General features: G+C 35.0%; 2 protein-coding genes and 1 long non-coding RNA gene across 3 annotated transcripts; 1 reads left to right on the forward strand and 2 right to left on the reverse strand.

Annotated features, from left to right (window-relative positions):
- Positions 1 to 271: 271 nt before the first annotated feature.
- On the reverse strand, positions 272 to 1,690 carry LOC148603378 (uncharacterized). The gene is made up of 2 exons (XM_088553334.1): positions 721 to 1,690; positions 272 to 451 (listed from the first exon to the last, which is right to left on the reverse strand). Exons 1-2 carry the CDS (start codon positions 1,147 to 1,149, stop codon positions 272 to 274), a joined length of 609 nt encoding a protein of 202 aa, XP_088409460.1. The 5' UTR covers positions 1,150 to 1,690.
- A 970-nt stretch (positions 1,691 to 2,660) lies between these two features.
- Positions 2,661 to 5,452, reverse strand: LOC148603379 (uncharacterized). Its single transcript, XR_015916778.1, has 3 exons — positions 5,364 to 5,452; positions 4,071 to 4,128; positions 2,661 to 2,969 (listed from the first exon to the last, which is right to left on the reverse strand). It is a non-coding gene; the product is annotated as an uncharacterized LOC148603379 (long non-coding RNA).
- Positions 5,453 to 8,098: 2,646 nt separating this feature from the next.
- Positions 8,099 to 18,120, forward strand: LOC148603380 (uncharacterized). Its single transcript, XM_088553839.1, has 6 exons — positions 8,099 to 8,290; positions 8,761 to 8,866; positions 12,278 to 12,402; positions 14,161 to 14,242; positions 17,226 to 17,407; positions 17,946 to 18,120. Exons 1-6 carry the CDS (start codon positions 8,136 to 8,138, stop codon positions 18,067 to 18,069), a joined length of 774 nt encoding a protein of 257 aa, XP_088409965.1. The 5' UTR covers positions 8,099 to 8,135; the 3' UTR covers positions 18,070 to 18,120.

Below are 18,120 nucleotides of genomic sequence, written 5' to 3' on the forward strand. Positions count from 1 at the left end.
GTAAATATGTTGGGGTGGGCTTGTTGTGTCATCTTCTTTATTTTGCTGTGCCACCCTTCGATGTTGTTGTTGGTTCTGGGTCCTTGTGTTCCAAAGTGGTTCCAACGTGTTCGGTCTCCTTCCACCCACTGCTCTGTGACATAATCTGTAAAAGTCTGAGTTATTTGTGTGATGTTGGCGTCGTCACGGTCTTCAAGAGCCTGGAACCAAACATCCTCAATGGCGTCCATGGGTATAAGAGGAAGAATAGCAGCACGTCTCACTAACGTTTTCACATCATTGTTGTCTCGGTACGGTATTTGTAGTCCACTGGCTTGTGTCTTTTTCCAGATGGCCTGTGCGTAATGAAAGAAACAACCCTTAGTATGATTACTTTGATCGCATTGTGAGCAGCTGTCTCGAAGTCTAGATATGCATTGGTTGCAGTGAATTGAAGTCCATGTTCTGCCATCTATAATAAAAAGTATACATTATAATTGATGTAATTGTTACTTGTTATCAATTTACAAAAAACTCTTATAGAAAACATGTCAAAATAGTAAATTCTAAGTATTTATCTGCAAGCCCAAAGTCATAACAGTTACAAAAATGTGTAATTCACTTGCACTTTTTACAAAATCTTTAATGGGATTTGTCTCAATTACACTTACTCCATATCTCATCATTTTTTATTTTGAATCAAAAATGTGTATATGTTTTCTAAATACATGTAGTGCTTACCTTGTCATGTAGTAGAGTGAAAAAACGGGTGTAAGTAGCTTGACTTTTTTCTGGTAGGAAAGCGTATACAACTGGTGTCATTTTGTCGTCGATAAGTATGTGTATGGTGTAGATTTGGTAAAAGAGACTAGGGCATGTGTATAAGGTACCATCACAAAAGAATTTGTCAGTAGTGGCTAAGTCTTGAAGATTTTCTGTTGTTGCGAATGCAATCATTCTGCTGGTTTGGTGTTTGTTATCAAATAGTAAGAATCGGTCTCCTGTTGCTGTTTGTGTCCATTTACCCTCGAGTCTGATATCTGTTTGAGTCTTTGGTAGTGGTGGTGTCTGCTTACGTCGAGCTCTGTAAAGTGATGACTTAGCGGAGTTGAAAGTGGGCAGATGTTCAACGGCTTCTCTAATAGTATCATCCCACTTAATTTTTGTCATTTTTATGTTTTAATCTGACACATATGTTCAGGTAAGTTATAAGGCAAAAGAAGGTGAAAATTTGAGTACGTGCATTTCCAGCCCCCCTGTACAGGTATTCAAGTGGTTACACAGAATCGGTGTTAAGTTGATCTGTGTTATTAATGTTGTTTTGTTTTTATGGTTTTATCTTTATCCCTGGATTTTAGGTGTTCTATTTTAATCATTGCCTCTTTGCCTTACTGCTACACCTATACTGTACCATGGTTATTACTAAATTCGAATTATTATGTGAATAAGAGTCGTACAATCCACCAGCTCACTACGTACAGTTAGACACATATTATTAGGAGCGTTATTCTTGTTTCTTAACGACGATGCCTTATCTGGAAGCATGAAAGCGAGAATATCTAAACTTGACAACTTTAAGCACTGAAAACCTACCCTACCGATGCACCTTGTGCATGCTCGCAGTTTTTAGTAGAATCTGGGTTGCCCATTTAACCTACACTACCGATGCACCTTGTGCATGCTCGCAGTTTTTAGTAGAATCTGGGTTGCCCATTTAACCTACCCTACCGATGCACCTTGTGCATGCTCGCAGTTTTTAGTAGAATCTGGGTTGCCCATTTAACCTACACTACCGATGCACCTTGTGCATGCTCGCAGTTTTTAGTAGAATCTGGGTTGCCCATTTAACCTACCCTACCGATGCACCTTGTGCATGCTCGCAGTTTTTAGTAGAATCTGGGTTGCCCATTTGCTTGTATTTCAATGTGCGTGGTATTTTGATTAGTACATGTTCTTTGTTGAATGTGTCTATTTCTGTATCTAGTCGTTATTCCTGGATAATGTTCATTTTGATTATCGTTCGAATCCTGGTTTCCATGGTTTCCCTCATGTTAACTTTCAATTAAGCCGACTCAGAAAATTACAATGTTATGTAGAGGGTTATGTTTTCAAAATCCAAATATATAATTAGTGACAATGCAAATGTATTATTTTTAATCTCCATCATAAACACACCAATGGATTTCAAATTCTTTATTGCTTCATTTAATAAGTCTCTGACAGTAGTCTTTATCTTTTCCTTATTTTTTTTTTTGTATTTTTGTTTGTTTTTATTTTAATTTTTTTTTTTTTTCTTGTTTTGTTTTTTGTTTGTTTATTTGCTTTTGTTTTTGTTGTTATTTTTTTCCGTTTGTTTTGATTTCACATAGGAAATTACACGTTGTGTATAATCGAATGCATAACTCGATGTATCAGACTCTGCGATCCTGAAATTTAACGGCGTCCTGACCATTACCTATGTCGAAAAATTGTGAACATCAACGTACAAGCAGTCACCGTTGAATGAAATTCGTCCTTTGTAGAGTTGGCACAGATAATGGTAAAAAAACGAACTGCAGAAGGCATTGATGATGTTGAATTGAAAGATGAATGTACTCAATTGAATGAATGCATTTCACCACCTTCAATATCGTCATGGTAGGGTAGAAAGACTGAAACATCAGCAAACACACAACTAAACGGTCACGAGTTAGCTTATTTCTATAATAAAAATATCTCCTGCAACTTTAGTCAGTTGGTGTTACCTGTACATGATTAACTTTTCGTGAATTCTTCCATTGACTGAATGGTTTATTCGCTTCTTCGAGGCGATCTGTTTCTAGTAAAATACGTTACTATTGCAACACCGACAGACATTAACGCAACTATTCCAAGAACAGAGATACCAAGAAGGAAAGCGTTATAAGGTGTGTCCACTAAGGCTGATGATCTGGCCTTTAAATTGAGGCGAGGAGTCGTCATTAGCTCTGTTGTTATGCTATGAGAACTTTCTGAAATCAATTAAGAATATTTACTGTAGCAGTATAAAAAAATAGCTTCCGTTTGATTGGAGTTAATTGTATAGTGGTGTTGAATTATGACAAATTAGTCTATTCAAAAACCTGTCTGAAATAAGAATATTTCATCTCGGTCAATCATGAAGAGTAAGAAATAAGGAACAATAATTGATTCTAATTGGGTATCATCTATTTGCCCATGATGTATTTCCTCTTCATATAAAACTTGAATTAACCCCTTATTATTTCTATAAAAATGCGTAAAATACTAACTGTGATTGTAGTTAATCAGACTATTTCTTAAAAAATAATTACTGTAGTAGTTCCATTCAAAATTGTGCAACCTTTGAAGTTTTTTTGTCATTTTTGCAATGATTAGGGGAAAAAAGGTAGACAATGATTTTCTGGTATTATGTGTAAATTGATAGGTCTAATGCTGTCTTCTCGATGAACTGCATCGTTAGACCAGTAGACAATAAAGAAAGAAATCAAACTTACCATACCAGGCAAAGATTTAGATAGTAGTGGATAAGTTAATGTATCCTTGACACATTGCTTATGTACAGTGTAGGGAGTCAGTCACACTATCAAAGGGAGACATATTCAATAAAGTAATTCGGTTATGGTGGGTTTCGAAACAAAAAGCGTGCAAGATGCACGCTCCAACCTCCTTAAAGTTGTGATTTTGGCATGAAACGAAGATTCTAGCCTCGTTTCGGTGTGCTTTATTTCTACTTGTGTCTCCTAGCCCGAAATCTCGGGTCCCCACCCTGGGAAAAGATCTACTGTATCCCCCGTAGTTTACTATTTAACTTGCTGTAAAATCCATTCAGTTAACCAATTCACTAGTCATTCAGTTAACCAATTCACTAGTTTAAAAAAGGACAAGCCAAGTCAGAACATGTTTATGGGGGATCTTCTTTCTCTTTCTTGCAATACCAATATTAACCTCTGATATATTGTTATTTATGGGTATTTTATTCTTTATAAAATAAAACATTACTTTTCCTTGAAAGAAAATGAACATTTTAATTATATCCAAAACATGGTGGCGGATTCAGGTGATTCGGAATTCCTTGTGAATAAGGTAGTTACCTTGTATGATCATTATTTGTCCATCGTGTGGCTGATTTTGGCTTCTCGTAGATCCATCCTGCAAAACAAATATGTACATGTATCATTAAGATAAAAATTAAATATGTATGATGAACCATCTGCGTGTGTAATGAATGTAATGTATGAAGCCATATATAGTAATAGATCCGAATCTTTGAAAACCAAATTTATGTTAGAATTCAATATTTTAACTGTGCCGAATGATTACTTTTTTATTATCAATCAAACTCAGGGAGAAATTACCTGATACATAAAAAAATAGTTTCATAAAAGCCAAATGCCATATTTTCATGTTTTAGTTTCATAATGACCTGGGAAAGGTGAAAGAAATTTGAATATATTAACAACAACAGAAACTACATGTATGTGTTGTTGGGCTATTTGTGTATAAGTGTAAAACGGTATTGTACATGTGCACATGTCAAACTTAAAAAACAAATCAAAGCACATGGTTTTACTTTGTATGTGTAGTAAATACATTCATTTTTTTTTATTTTAGTATGTATAACTGGTGTGAACTTACTTGGAGGTTTTTTGGTAAGTAACCATAAGCAGTAAAAGGTAAACAGACATGTTTTATATCGAACATGCATCAAAGTACATGTATTTGTAAAGTTGCTTCAACAAATTAGATTCAACAGCAAAGCAAAAGTTGTTTAATCCAAAAAGGAGTATACGTATCGACCCAAATTTCCGAGAAAGCAATATATATACGAGATGCATGCACGTGTAGGAATAAAATATATAGATTGATAAATAGGGGCCACATGTCGACACTTTGTTTGAAGGAAAAATAGTGGTGTATAAACAAATGTCTAAAACAAGTAGTTCCTGCAATTTCGCATTATCACATCTAAGGGTGTTTTTAACGTACTTGACTAACTTATGGATTTATACTCTAAGGGGCGGATCCAAACATTTTGAACAGGGGGTGCCAGACGGGGTTCCTAACAAAAAGGGGTACTAGAACATTATTTGCCTTCTTTTTTTATGTTACGCATGAAAATGACAAATTTTCCAATAAAAAGGGGGTGCCAAACCTTTTCACCCCATCCACCCCTTCTAGATCCGCCACGTACTCTGGCCTACATCCAAGTGTGTACATATAGTCTTTAAAATCCCTCAGCCCTGCGTGATATCATACCGATGTTTATAATTAATTCTAGTGGATTATGTACAATGTTACACGGTATGCACTGTCTAAATGTATCGTGGTGACCGACTATTATTATATGCATGCAACTCTCAAAACTAATTATCATAATACCTTACCTAAATCTGCAAGTGATCAAATCAAATGTTAAACAGGAAGATGTATAGATAAGAACAAGGAGACATACCAAACACAGCCTAAGGGTATCTTCTACATATATTTTATTACTGCGTGGCAAACAGTACATCTATCATTCATTCTGTTTATGTTAACCAAAACATGATCTATCCACGTAAGAAGGTAAACAATACATTTTGTGGTTTTCAATAACAACAAATACGTGTATCTAAATTAGATTTTTCCAGAACTACATGTAGTTGAAAACTTTTTAACTCGTTCTATTACAGCGATTGAAATAGTCAACTTCATGTGGTAAAGTTGGTCCTATATTCATTACAAACTGAAATCCTTCTATTTTATGGGTTGACGGGAAAACAAGTGAATGAATAGTCGGCTACACTAGGAAAGTTTTAATCGTCTTTTGAATTGTCCAGTGTACTTAAGGCAGTTCATTGAGCAAATGAACGGTCATTCAGTCAGGGGAAGAAAAGCGAAAAACGTAAATCAATGGCGATGTGCATCATATTTACAGTGTTAAGAGGCTGGTCATTTAGAAACCAGACAGAATCTATATTTTATTGGCACACATGGTATTTTTTTTTCTTTTTTTTCTTGTTTTTTTTTTTTTTTTTTTTTTTTTTTTTGGTCATTTCTTTACTTTGTTCAAATGGTAACGATGTCACAAAGATCATGCATTTTTTTTAAGTAGATGACTCAGTTCCCAAACAAATCAACTAAATTAGGAACAGATCGTAGAATTTTTCCCTTTACTAGTATTTAAAAGTGTCTAGTGCTTTCTGTGTATTTTATTCCATTCTTGCCATTTCAGTAAATTGCAAACCAGCATTCATTTCTAAAAAAATAATGAGTTTGTGATCTTTAATGGATGACACTTTATGAAAACAAAATTTGGCATGTGCTACACTGCCTAGGTCTTTCGTGGATACCTTCTTTCATAAGTATTTCTAAAGTAAAAGACATTGTCGGTGCATTGTACTTATCAAATATTTTTTTTTCTTTGATGAAATAAACGTTTACACAGTGGACTTTTTCAGGATCACAAAAAAACGAAACAAAACAAAGAAACTTTTTTTGGTTTAAATCAGAACTGTATTTTGCGACACACCGTACTTGTACATACATGTACATGTAAAGTCTAGATGTATTTTAAAACCATTTTTCATAGAAACTATTATACCTATATATAAATATCAATATAAAGGATGTTTAAGGCATATAAACAATTACGTCAAATGTACGAATGTATTTTTTGTACTTAAAATTTAAATTTCCAAAATCACGTACATGTAGTATTATTTTCATGTCTTTAGTTCCCTTAATTATAAAACAAGAAATTATTTACTATAGACTTGTACATGTCTACACAGGCAAAATTATTTCATATGATGTTCACACGAATTTCACATGATTTTCACCTGAATTGAGCAAATAAACTTTGTGATAAAGTGCATATGAAATTCAGATGAATCGAGCCTTCACGTGAAAATCACGTGAATTGTTCACATGAAAGTCATGTTAAGTGAATTTCACGTACAAAATCGTGTTAATTTCATGTGAAGTCACATGAATTTCAGGTGAAGCTCGATTAACATGAACTTCACATGACAAATATTTGCCTGTGTAATGTTCTGGGACATGTAACAATGTTAAGCCTTATACTCATAACTAAATCTTAAATTAAAATTTCGATTTATAACTTACAATGCAGTTACTGCAATCTCCATCTCGCATTCGGCAATATCAAACCGAAAGACACGTTCGTTAGTTATGAAATTGACATGACACCATGTTGGAATGTTGAAAGAGCAACTACTTTCTTTAGTAACAAATTCAAATGCATAAGCATGTATGAAAAGTCTTTTAAACCGCGTTTACTATCAGTGAACCAACTTAATTGCTATTCTTTATCTTTTTGCGCTCATACGTATTAATACTAAAATACCACTCATAATAATATAGCAAATGCCGGTATGCTGTGCTGTATACGTGCATGAAGTAGTCTCTCACCATTATCATTATCACTTGTCTACCCGGTACTGCCCCGTGCAGGTCCGGGTGTTAAAAGAATAGACCTGCAGCAGCGCTAAGCTTGTCGTAAAAGGCGACTAAATAGTGCTCAGAACCTTAGCCGGGGGTTAGGGCGCTCTGCCCACAGAGCAACTGGGATGTGTGACCCAGGTGGTGGAATGGGGTATCCCTGGCGTGTTACATGCTGGGGTTGTCAGGCTATAATACGGAAAACCTGACCGCAATCCACAGTGGTGCACCGTGTTGGGAAAGATGCCACGTTCCTCGCACGTTAAAGAACCGTACTGTGGTATTCTCCCGGAGTAGGAACCATAGGGCTCCGCCACAGGGGGCTAAATTGCCCGACCCTACCCATCTCTCCCTATTTCCAGTGGCAATCAAAATTTGTCGACCCCATCATCCTTGTGTCCCATCCCTTTTTCATTTCATCATCATTTCATGTTCATTTTATCATCAATTTCATGTTCATCGTCTGAATATAGCTGAAATATTGCTGCTCGGACGTTAAACCCCAACAAACAAACAAACAAATTTACCCGGTACATATTTGTTAACGTACATTTAAGTCATTAATAATGTGCGAGGCCTTATTGGGTTATTACCCATTGATAATTCACCTTTTTATTATCACATCCAAATTATCAAATTCACAAATACACAAACTATTACCGTTATCAGAGTCCTAATACTATATCAATTATTATTATCACCCAAAACTTAACATGGAGAAGTGTATTATTGCTATCAGTTTCTTTTGTATTGTTTTGGTGCAGTCGCAAATCCCTCAAAATTGCAGAAAAATCAATTCATGCGTATGTGTGGACGAGCACAACAGGGTTGTCAACTTAACAACGTTAGCAAGTTCTCATACTCCTCGGTGAGTATATGTGACGACATTTAGCGTCCTCTTACTGCTCAGTGATTATATTATAAACTATAGTTTATATCATACATTGTACATCATTTGATAATTTACATGTAAACATGCTCGTTCTCATACACCCCCCCCCGGCCGCGGATATCTGGAAACGTGAGCAAAGTTCTCACCCTGCTTCGTGAGTACATCCGAATGTAAATATATCAAACAACGTAGCAAGTTCTCAAACTTCCAGGTGAGTATCTCTTCCACCATTAAATTATCTTACTCATTTGTAAGTATGTCTGACATCTTTAGTATGCTGATAAGTATATTTGAAAACACTGACAAGTTCACATACCTACTTGTAAATATAATTATATGTCTGGAAATAGTAGCTAGTTTTCTTTTTTAAAAAATCAGCTATTCCAACGTTTGCAAAAGCGAGTCACCGTATACAAAGACTATTGTGCTCATTTTCATTGTTTTAGGTTCAAGGATTATCCAACAGCTGGAACTGATAATAACAAATACTCTTGGAATCCATGTTCTAACTTCAACGAAGGCCCAACAGATGGAGGTTGTATAGGTGTAGGGGTAAGTCCGATCATTGTATTAGATGTGGGAAAGTGGTTAGTCGGATTTTGTAACTGTAGGATACGTCGAATTCTGTTAATGTGGGATTGGTCGGATTCTATAAATGTGAGGGTAGGTCGGATTCTGTAAGTGTAGGTAAATTTGATTCTATAACTCTGTGGATATGTCGGATTCGATAGATTGGGGTATGTCGAATTCTGTGTGTCTGGGGGGAAGGGATAGGTCGTTTGTATAAATGTGAGGTTCTGTAAGTGCATGCGGAGAAGGTTGGATTCTATAAGTGTTAAGTTAAGTCTAAATTTATAAGTGGGGGGTAGTTCGGATAATGGTATTGTTGAGGGGTAAGTTTTTTTCTAATATGATGTGCTTCATAGTTCTTTGGACCACAACCATGGTAAAAAAGCGATAAAGACATGAAAAACATTTCGTTCAACACATAGGCTGGGTCTATTCAAAAATATGAATTAACTAGTCCTATTAGAGTCGAAATAAATCATGGAAACTCAATTTTATCATTGTATTACCACTGGTTATCCATTTATGTCGTTATTTAACCTCTCGCTAGCTATCGCCTGGGGTAAAACAATGCGACACATACATTGTAAATGACCAGCCCATGGTAAAACAAAGATAAAATGGAGTTTCCGTGATTTATTCCTTAAATTTACATGTATTGTCAATGAATAGAGGGATAGTTTTATTGTAAATGAAATGGGTATAAGTTTTGATGTACAGTTGTTGGGTTGTCCGACTAATGTGTAGTAGATTATATCGTATTTCTAGTTTATATTTAAGTATGTAGTCTCTCACTCCTCTTTTATGAGTGATTTGATGAAATAATCTGAATAACTAGTACAAAGTACTTGTGGCCACACTAAGGTAAAACCTAAATGAAATACCAGTCTTTTTTCTGCCCTACGTCTTTCATCCGGGTGAATGGTACCGAATGATAAAATAGGAAAAAAAAACAATGGTCTATACCAGACTGTAATATCAACATTATTGTATAAATCGTGATACTTTCATGTAATTAATGTATTGAATATGTCTTGAATCGGGTGACTTTCGCTAGAATCTCGGTTCCATTGACATGATTACTCTTTCGTAGCCGTGATGACCCGAATGTTATCAATCAATACAACTGGTATTAAACAACTGGCAATGGCTGTATGAAGATAATGTATGTGACCTATGTAGTCAATTGTGTTTGAATCAGAAATTTTGGTAATATTACATAAATTCATTTCATCTTTTAATGAGAACTTCCCGTTCTCATACAAGCAAAAAACATACATAGACATGTGTATGATATTGTTTAAAAGAGGTTCATTTAGTGATATTTGGGCTGCTTATGATATTGACCAGGGAACCAGATAAGGAACCAGATTAAACAACTGGTAATGAATATATAGATATCGGGGCCGTGCTATTGTATATGACCTATATAGTCTTGTAATGAGCCCCTGTGCCAGAATCGGAAACTGAGTAATGTTCAATGCTAACCGATCATTTCATGTAAACTTCCCGTTCTCATTCAATCAAGAAACACACGTAGATCACACGTGTATGATATTTAAGTGGTACATTTTTATTTCGTATGAAGCTAGAACTACATGTATGACGCTATGGCAATAAACACGGCGCATATCTACAGCATAATGTGGAGTATTAATATATAATTAAGCATATGATATTCGAATATAGAGTACTGAAATTACGAATGCAAAAAGTAACTAACAATATTAGCGACTTAAAAAAGGGATAAAATAAAAGAAATGAACCGGACTCTCTACAAAAGAATGTTAACTAAACTTGTTTTATTTAAATTTACCATTTTGGTCACGTGGCATCGTAGCAGTGCGCATTTTCATTATATTCAGGATTTTTGTCAGTGTACATGAAACGCCTAGATGAATGAACACAGAACTCTCCGACAACCTGCATGATTAAACAGCAAACTATAGTTACTAGTTGGCTTTTTACAGTTTCTACATTTTCAAGTCGAAATTCAATTAAGAGCTCCAGTTCGAAACTCTCTGTCAGATCATTCACACTTGAGCCACCATATTAAAATTACTCCTGTCCTTAAAAACAGTACCTCTCATCTAGCTACAACTAATTGTCAGTTGGTAAGCTATAGCTCAGGCAAGTGTTATATAAAACGTGCCGCATAGATACCTATATGGATGATTACAAAGAGCAGTAACATAAGAGCGCAGACTGACACCATCACAGGGAAAATCGTAATATCAATATTACTATGCCACTGTCTAAGCAAAGTTACATTTTTATTTGTCATTAACTGTATTAAAAATCTGTTAAAATTAAGATAACTACACAATTCGTTTTCATTCTAGCAGTCAGTTTTAGTTCGTTTGATTCCGCGAGTATTTTTTCGCTCCGCGGGATATGGAAAAAGAATGCCTTATGTGGCCGTGCATGATAGAAAGTACTTTTTGGCATAACGTTCTAATGCCAAGAAAATTTCCATTTTTATAATGTTGCTGTTCTGAAATGCACGAATCAGTTACGGATACATCAGGATGGTTTCGGGAGTTTAGTAACCTTGTTGTTTATAGGTTTGTGTAAAATTTGGCCAAAAAGTTGAAATGATAACCTGTAAACCCATTCTTTATTGTAATGACTGACCCTTTTTCAGTAAATATTTGGATCCGCCTCTGCATGAAATGTTACAAGATAGCTTCTCAGCACACCTCTTTATATTTGCTGAAGAATTGATGACTAATTACATTGTATAATCTCATATATAATAGGTGGTTCCTTCCTACCAAATGTCTTATTATGCGTCACACATTCAACTAGAATATCGAAAGAAAGTGAACGATTGGTTAATTCGGGTAAATGCATAGAAATGAACAACTAGTATTGATATGATGTTTGAGGTCAACTATGCTGGGCCAAATTAATCAGACGGAGTATATTTTATTTCAGAGAAAAAAAATGTTTATTGGTTTCGTTTATTTGGCATAAATAATATGAAATTTAACCTGATATTTAGAAAGAACTGTAGAGGGAACCTATTGTTTTTTTTTTTTTATTTGAACCTTAACGGTCAATGGATCTATTTTCCTGCGGCAGGGTAAGAGATCATAGATGCTAACAGGCTTTACGACTTACGACTGCTATATCAATTCTAATGATAAAAAAACAGATTGGGTAGAGAAAAATAAGAAACCAAGTGGTCATTTGTGTAGGCAAAATTCTGAATTCTATTGAAATGTAAAGAGATAATTGGACGGAAGGTCTGCTGAATTATAAAGTCGGGAAATTAACCCATTTTGCCTTATTTTGACCCCCGTAAACAATCCCAATTTAGTGTCACAAGTCTGTAATTCAGTGACCAAAGTGTATAACTCTAAAGTCACACTGTTCGTTCTTTTTTCAAACTAGGCTTGTAAAGTTACTCAATCTGGAGTATACACCAGTCTAGGAACAGCCGATACTGTAGAATTTTCACATGATGACAATGGTAATCTCTCACTGGTCATGACGCAACGGCATGGCGACAAAGAAATGTAGGTCTTGTATTTACCCTTACTGCCGTCATCCACAGGTACATGGAATGATGACCCTACTATACCCCCCCTCTTTATCAATCTTTTCTCTTTTTCAAAAACATTGTTTATCCAACTGTGTGTTCATTTCTGCACATATTTGCACTGAAATATGCAGTTTTCTATCAATGTGCCAGTCGTCTATTCATATACCACCGGCATTCGACTGGAACATAAATTATTATAGAAAACTGCATATCTAAGTAAAATATGAACATAAATGAAAACATATACTAGTAGTTGGATAACCAATGTTTTTGAAAAATGAAAAAAAAATGGGGGATCTGATGGTGAAGTAGGATTATTACCCCATGTACCTGTGCCGTCAACATGTATATAAATGTATCAACGTTTTCTCTTCTTGTTTTTTCTTTGGACATTTGACAGTACATGTAATTTTTGTTTATGATTAATGATACATTAATTTGAAAAATCGTTATTTTATTTTCAGCAATTAATTTGTTAAAAAATCATGAGAGTTTTAACTATGGCGGTAAATCTTGCAATAACAGAAATATCACAATATACGTAACTAAAAATATCAGGTACACAGGCAAAATTATTTCACATGATTTTCGCACGAATTTCTCATGACTTTCACCTGAATTGAGCAGATAAACTAAGTGACAGAATTCACGTGAAATTCGAGTGAATGGAGCCTTCACGTGAAATTCACACGAAATGTTCACATGAAATTCGTGTCAGTGAATTTCACATGAAAATCATGTTAATTTCATGTAAATTTCACATTAATTTCATGTGAAGCTCGATTAACATGAATTTCACGTGAAAAATATTTGCCTGTTTACGTTTTTTGTACACAGATAAAAAGATGGTGAATGATGTTAATAAAGAAGTGGAAATTATTATCATATTTTTATCTGACTAGTGGATACAGAGTAATCAATGGAACCAAGATTCTAGCGGAGATCAAAAGAATGTAATGTAGGAACAAAGACCAGACACGGAAAACAGATATACACAACAAAGAACATAAAATAACTAAAATAACACATATAAAGCAACACAAGTAATTGAGCAACTCGGTCTCCACTAAAAACTGGGAGCATGGACCAGGTGTACCGGTAGGTTGAGCGTCCTCTGCTTTACTAGAAACATCCGCCGAGTTGCTCATAAAAAGTCTATGTATCTATATACATGTAAATGACATGTATTTTTGAAGCAATACTTGGATTGTCAATTTTTCGGTATCTAATCCTTCTTATGAAAAAAAGGGAAAATCGATTGATCGCCAATCAGAACCGATCTAATTTTATAGAAAGATCCTTAAATTGATAAGGACTTTTTTTGTTCTATACATCCACATTTCTCAGTTTACAATGAATAACAAATAGTGGTGCATTTACCACACAAACAAATATGAGATATGAGTACATGTACATGTTTTAATCGGAACTACTCAGCCTTGTTCATTGGCATAGAAAGCAAAACCTTTTTGGTACTGTTTCTGACATCTAAAAATGTCATTTTTATTCCGAACAAGATAGAAATAAAAAAACAGGTGAAATATGTCCAAAAACAAAAAACATTTTATATGAAAATTTTTGGTACGGCATACCGTACCTGTAAAAATTTTTGGTACGATCGTAGTGGTTCCTACGTCCATATTGTTACACAGAAACAGAAGAAAGTGTAGCCGAAATGTCTGAGTAGTTGTCGTTATGTATATATATGAATGTAATGTACTATTTTTTTCAGTGCAACACATGTTATTCTATACTGTGATCAGGATAAGGAGGCACATTTTAGAGTGATTGGTGAAATAGTGCCAGGTGTTTACGTAAGTCAACAGGCACTATACACATGTACATGAGAGACAACTCAAAGTTTGTATTCAAATGTACTACCATTAAATTTGTGTCGCTCAATCATAACGAATGCACGTGCGTTGATTGATTAATTTGTCTGGGTTTCCGACAGGGGCGGATTCAGACGTTTTTTAGAAAAGGAGTGTCCAGAAGGTTTAAGAAAAGGGGGTCCAGGCTATTATTTGCATTTTGTCAAAATTTTGCATGAAATTAACACAACATTCCGACAAATGGGGAAAGGGTTCTGATCCCCTGAAACTCTCCCTGCATACGTAGATATGCGTCTGGTATCGCTTTATCACTTTAATACATTTTACATGTACTTAATATGTAATTTCATCGGTTCTATTTTTCTTCATAGCAGTGAATCTATGTATTGAAACTAATAATGTAAATTGTGAATTGACTTTATGATGAATAAGTAAAAAATAGCCACATTCAAAAGGTAAAACCAACCTGAATAAAATTAATTCAGCTAAACCATGATGCTTCTGAAAAATGTAAGGCTAGTTTTTCCGCCTTCGTAAGGGGCAAATCATATCGAAGAGAGAAAAATGAGAAAGAAAAATCAACTGTCAATACCAGACAGAACAGTAAGCTTAATTTGAGAGCAAATAATAATATGTAATAATCTTGAACTTTATGATAAATTTAAGCATGTCAAGCTCTGTCGCTTGTAACATGTTGCGAATCTCTGTAGCTGGCAATGGAAGAGTTTGCATTTTCAGACTCTTCCCTTCCATTCCCTTTCCTTCCCTTCCCTTCCATTCCCTTTCCTGGAAACAGTGATGGTAAGCGAACCAATATTAATTGTTCGTATCTTGGGAGTGCGGTTAAAATATTTTTAGTGCAACTATATAATTATCTTAAAGCAACAAAATGCGGTCACTGGTAGTTCTCCTCATCTTCCATAGCCTCAGATCTGTTAACTTGACAGACTATGTAGGATTTCATTATGCCACAATGAACCCCTTAAATTGTTTTTATTATATATATATATATAATGTATAATGTATGTATATATGTTGATCGATGTAAGTTGATTACAAAGATTTAACGGCTATCATGTCGTATTACATGAGAATATAAATGTTAACACGTATCAACCTTCACTTCAAAAGAACGTTAAACTTGCATTTAAGACATGTTTATAACCAGTAATTGTTTGATCATGTCTTCAGATGGAAAACCAGTTATTAATTTATCTATGAAAGAAAAATCAATAATTCTTCGCTTTCGCTTAAATGCTTTGTTTTCTATTTTTATGGTTTACAGCATTTTTCTTTACATTTAAACTGTGTGTAGAAATGATAAGATTCATTTATATGTATGTGAATTATCCCAACACATTACATGTACATTCATTTGTATTATACATATATCTATTCATTGAACATGTCAGCCAAATTATACACGTACTTTAAAATGACTTTCTAGAGAATTTAGCTAATTATAAATAGGTATACATGTACATAAAATGAGAATGGATACGGTGAATATATCAAAGGAGACAACTCCACCGGCATGAAAAATGTTAGCTCAATGTCACCAATGGGTCTTTGATGAACGACGAGGAAACCCTAACACCACAGGACAGGCTTCAGCTGGCCCCAAAGCAGTATTATACACAGGTACAGCGAAACTGACAATTCACGTATATTTATACTTATATTATCAACCAAGTAACGCGATTCCCATGGCATTTTCATTGCACGCTGCTGTTAGTTCAGCTGTTCAGGACTACCTATACACATGTATGTATGTTTCTGTATCCGTCTTCTGGCTTTTAGCAAACTCCAGCCGTATTTCACTATAAGTGGTGCTGAGAGTATTACCGAAAAATGTTGTCTTACAAGCCGGTGGTGGGTTAAGATCAATCCCGCCTTTTTAGAAATTGTTACTTATGCACAATTTTTTGCAAAAAATGAGCAAACATTAGTCCGCTACATCATTTTCACCTTCTGTATTAATCGGGTCATGAGAAAAACAGCGAAGAATGAACGGTAAGGGATTAATTGGAAAATGAAATGCTGGAAGACCTGGACTTCGCTGATAACATCGCCATCCTATCTCACTGTCACCGAGCTATGTAAGATAAAACCAATCAGCTAGTATCAGAAGCAAAAATAGGTCTCACGGTCAATGTATCCAAAACTAAACTTATGATAATAAATACCAAAGCAGATGACCAGTCATCCTACAAGGTACTGAGATTGAGAAAGTAAGTAATTTTGTTTATTTGGGAGGCAAGATTAACAATGATATGGAGAGTCTGAAAAAGATGTACAGTGTAGAATTTCTAAAGCTATAGGAGCCTATACTGCCTTCCGTAACATCTAGGCGTCATCCAAAATCAGCAACTATGATACCAAAATCAGGATTTCCAGATGCAATGTACTTTGAGTCCTCCTTTAAGGTGCTGAATCTTCAAGGTTACACCAGCCAACACAACAGTCTGCTTGATGTTTTCCATACCAAAGTTTAAGCAAGTCGAACATGCATGTACCTAATATCGAGCTGTACCTGTGAACTACCCCGATTTCTCAGGAGATAAAAATGGAAAAAAATAGTAATGGATAGGACATGTATGTATAATGTACCCTAATTTCATCAACAGGAAAGTATTACGATGGACTCCAACTGGAAAAATGAAGAGGTACAAAATGTAGACCAAAGGAGGCATGGAGGAGGTCAGTTAAGAAAAAGATGAAAACAAAAAATTATGCATGGGGACGTCCAGCATTGGTCCCAAGACAGACGACATGCAAACCAGCACGAAGAGGACGAAGTAGGTAAGTACACCCTTTCAAAATATCTTGACCCGCGTCTGCATATCGTTCTTCATGTGCATGTATACGGCATGTTTGACACTGTAACCTTCAAATTTCGAATATATGTAAACATGGTACCATTTTGTTATAAAAAAGGTCAGTGTTCTATTTCTCATTTTTGTAGTGGCTCCAATTATGGTCAAAATATAACTGTCCTCGCTTGGTGTCTGAGAATGGGGAGAGAACCATGCCACCAATGCCGGATCCAAGTCACATGACCATGCCTTCTCCTGGAGTCATGACAAGTGCGCCATCTGATGACACAGAACGTCTCAAAAGTATAGAAATTATACTATTCTGTACAATGTGAGTATGTTTAGTGATTGGTCATGCTTGAGATCATACCACTTTTTGGAAAGTCGAAGCAATTGACTATCATGCTATTATCATATTTTCGTCGTGTTATATTTATTCGTTGTTTGTTGGTTGTTTTTTTCAGAAAAAAAACAATTGTACCTCAAATAACAATTTGTATGTGTGAATCGACCTGGGGTCAATGCCACGACCATGATGAATCCCGAGAAAACTCCGGGGGTTTGGAAACCTCTTTCAATTGAAATTGTTAATTCTGTGAATAAACGGAATCCCATGATTGTCTGGGCATTCCATTTTTAAACGGACATCTACTATTTATTTGTAACATCCTTTACTATTCTTTCGAGCATCGCATGGACGGTACAACAAATATCTGGGTTTGAACCCAATTTATATAAACTTCTGGATTTGCCTCTGTTACATGTACATGTGAATCATTCATGATGTAGAATACACAACTGTTATTTTGTTAATTTAATGTTAATATAATTGTATTGTTTATGTTATTATAACGTTTATTATATTTCAGGATACTGATATCACTTATTTTAGTTGTACTGCTAACGAAGTATACCATTAAACTATCCAAAGGAAGCAATATATCAGTCAGATACAGCAGACTGCCAAAACACGATCCTGATATTCTCATATGAAAAGTTATATATTTTTGTAAAATATATTTTTTGCAACGATTTATAAATCGA

The sequence above is a fragment of the Perna viridis genome, chromosome 11 (genome assembly GCF_037379345.1).
Source record: "Perna viridis isolate PV_CMFRI_1.1 ecotype Kerala chromosome 11, ASM3737934v1, whole genome shotgun sequence".
NCBI lineage: Eukaryota > Metazoa > Mollusca > Bivalvia > Mytilida > Mytilidae > Perna > Perna viridis.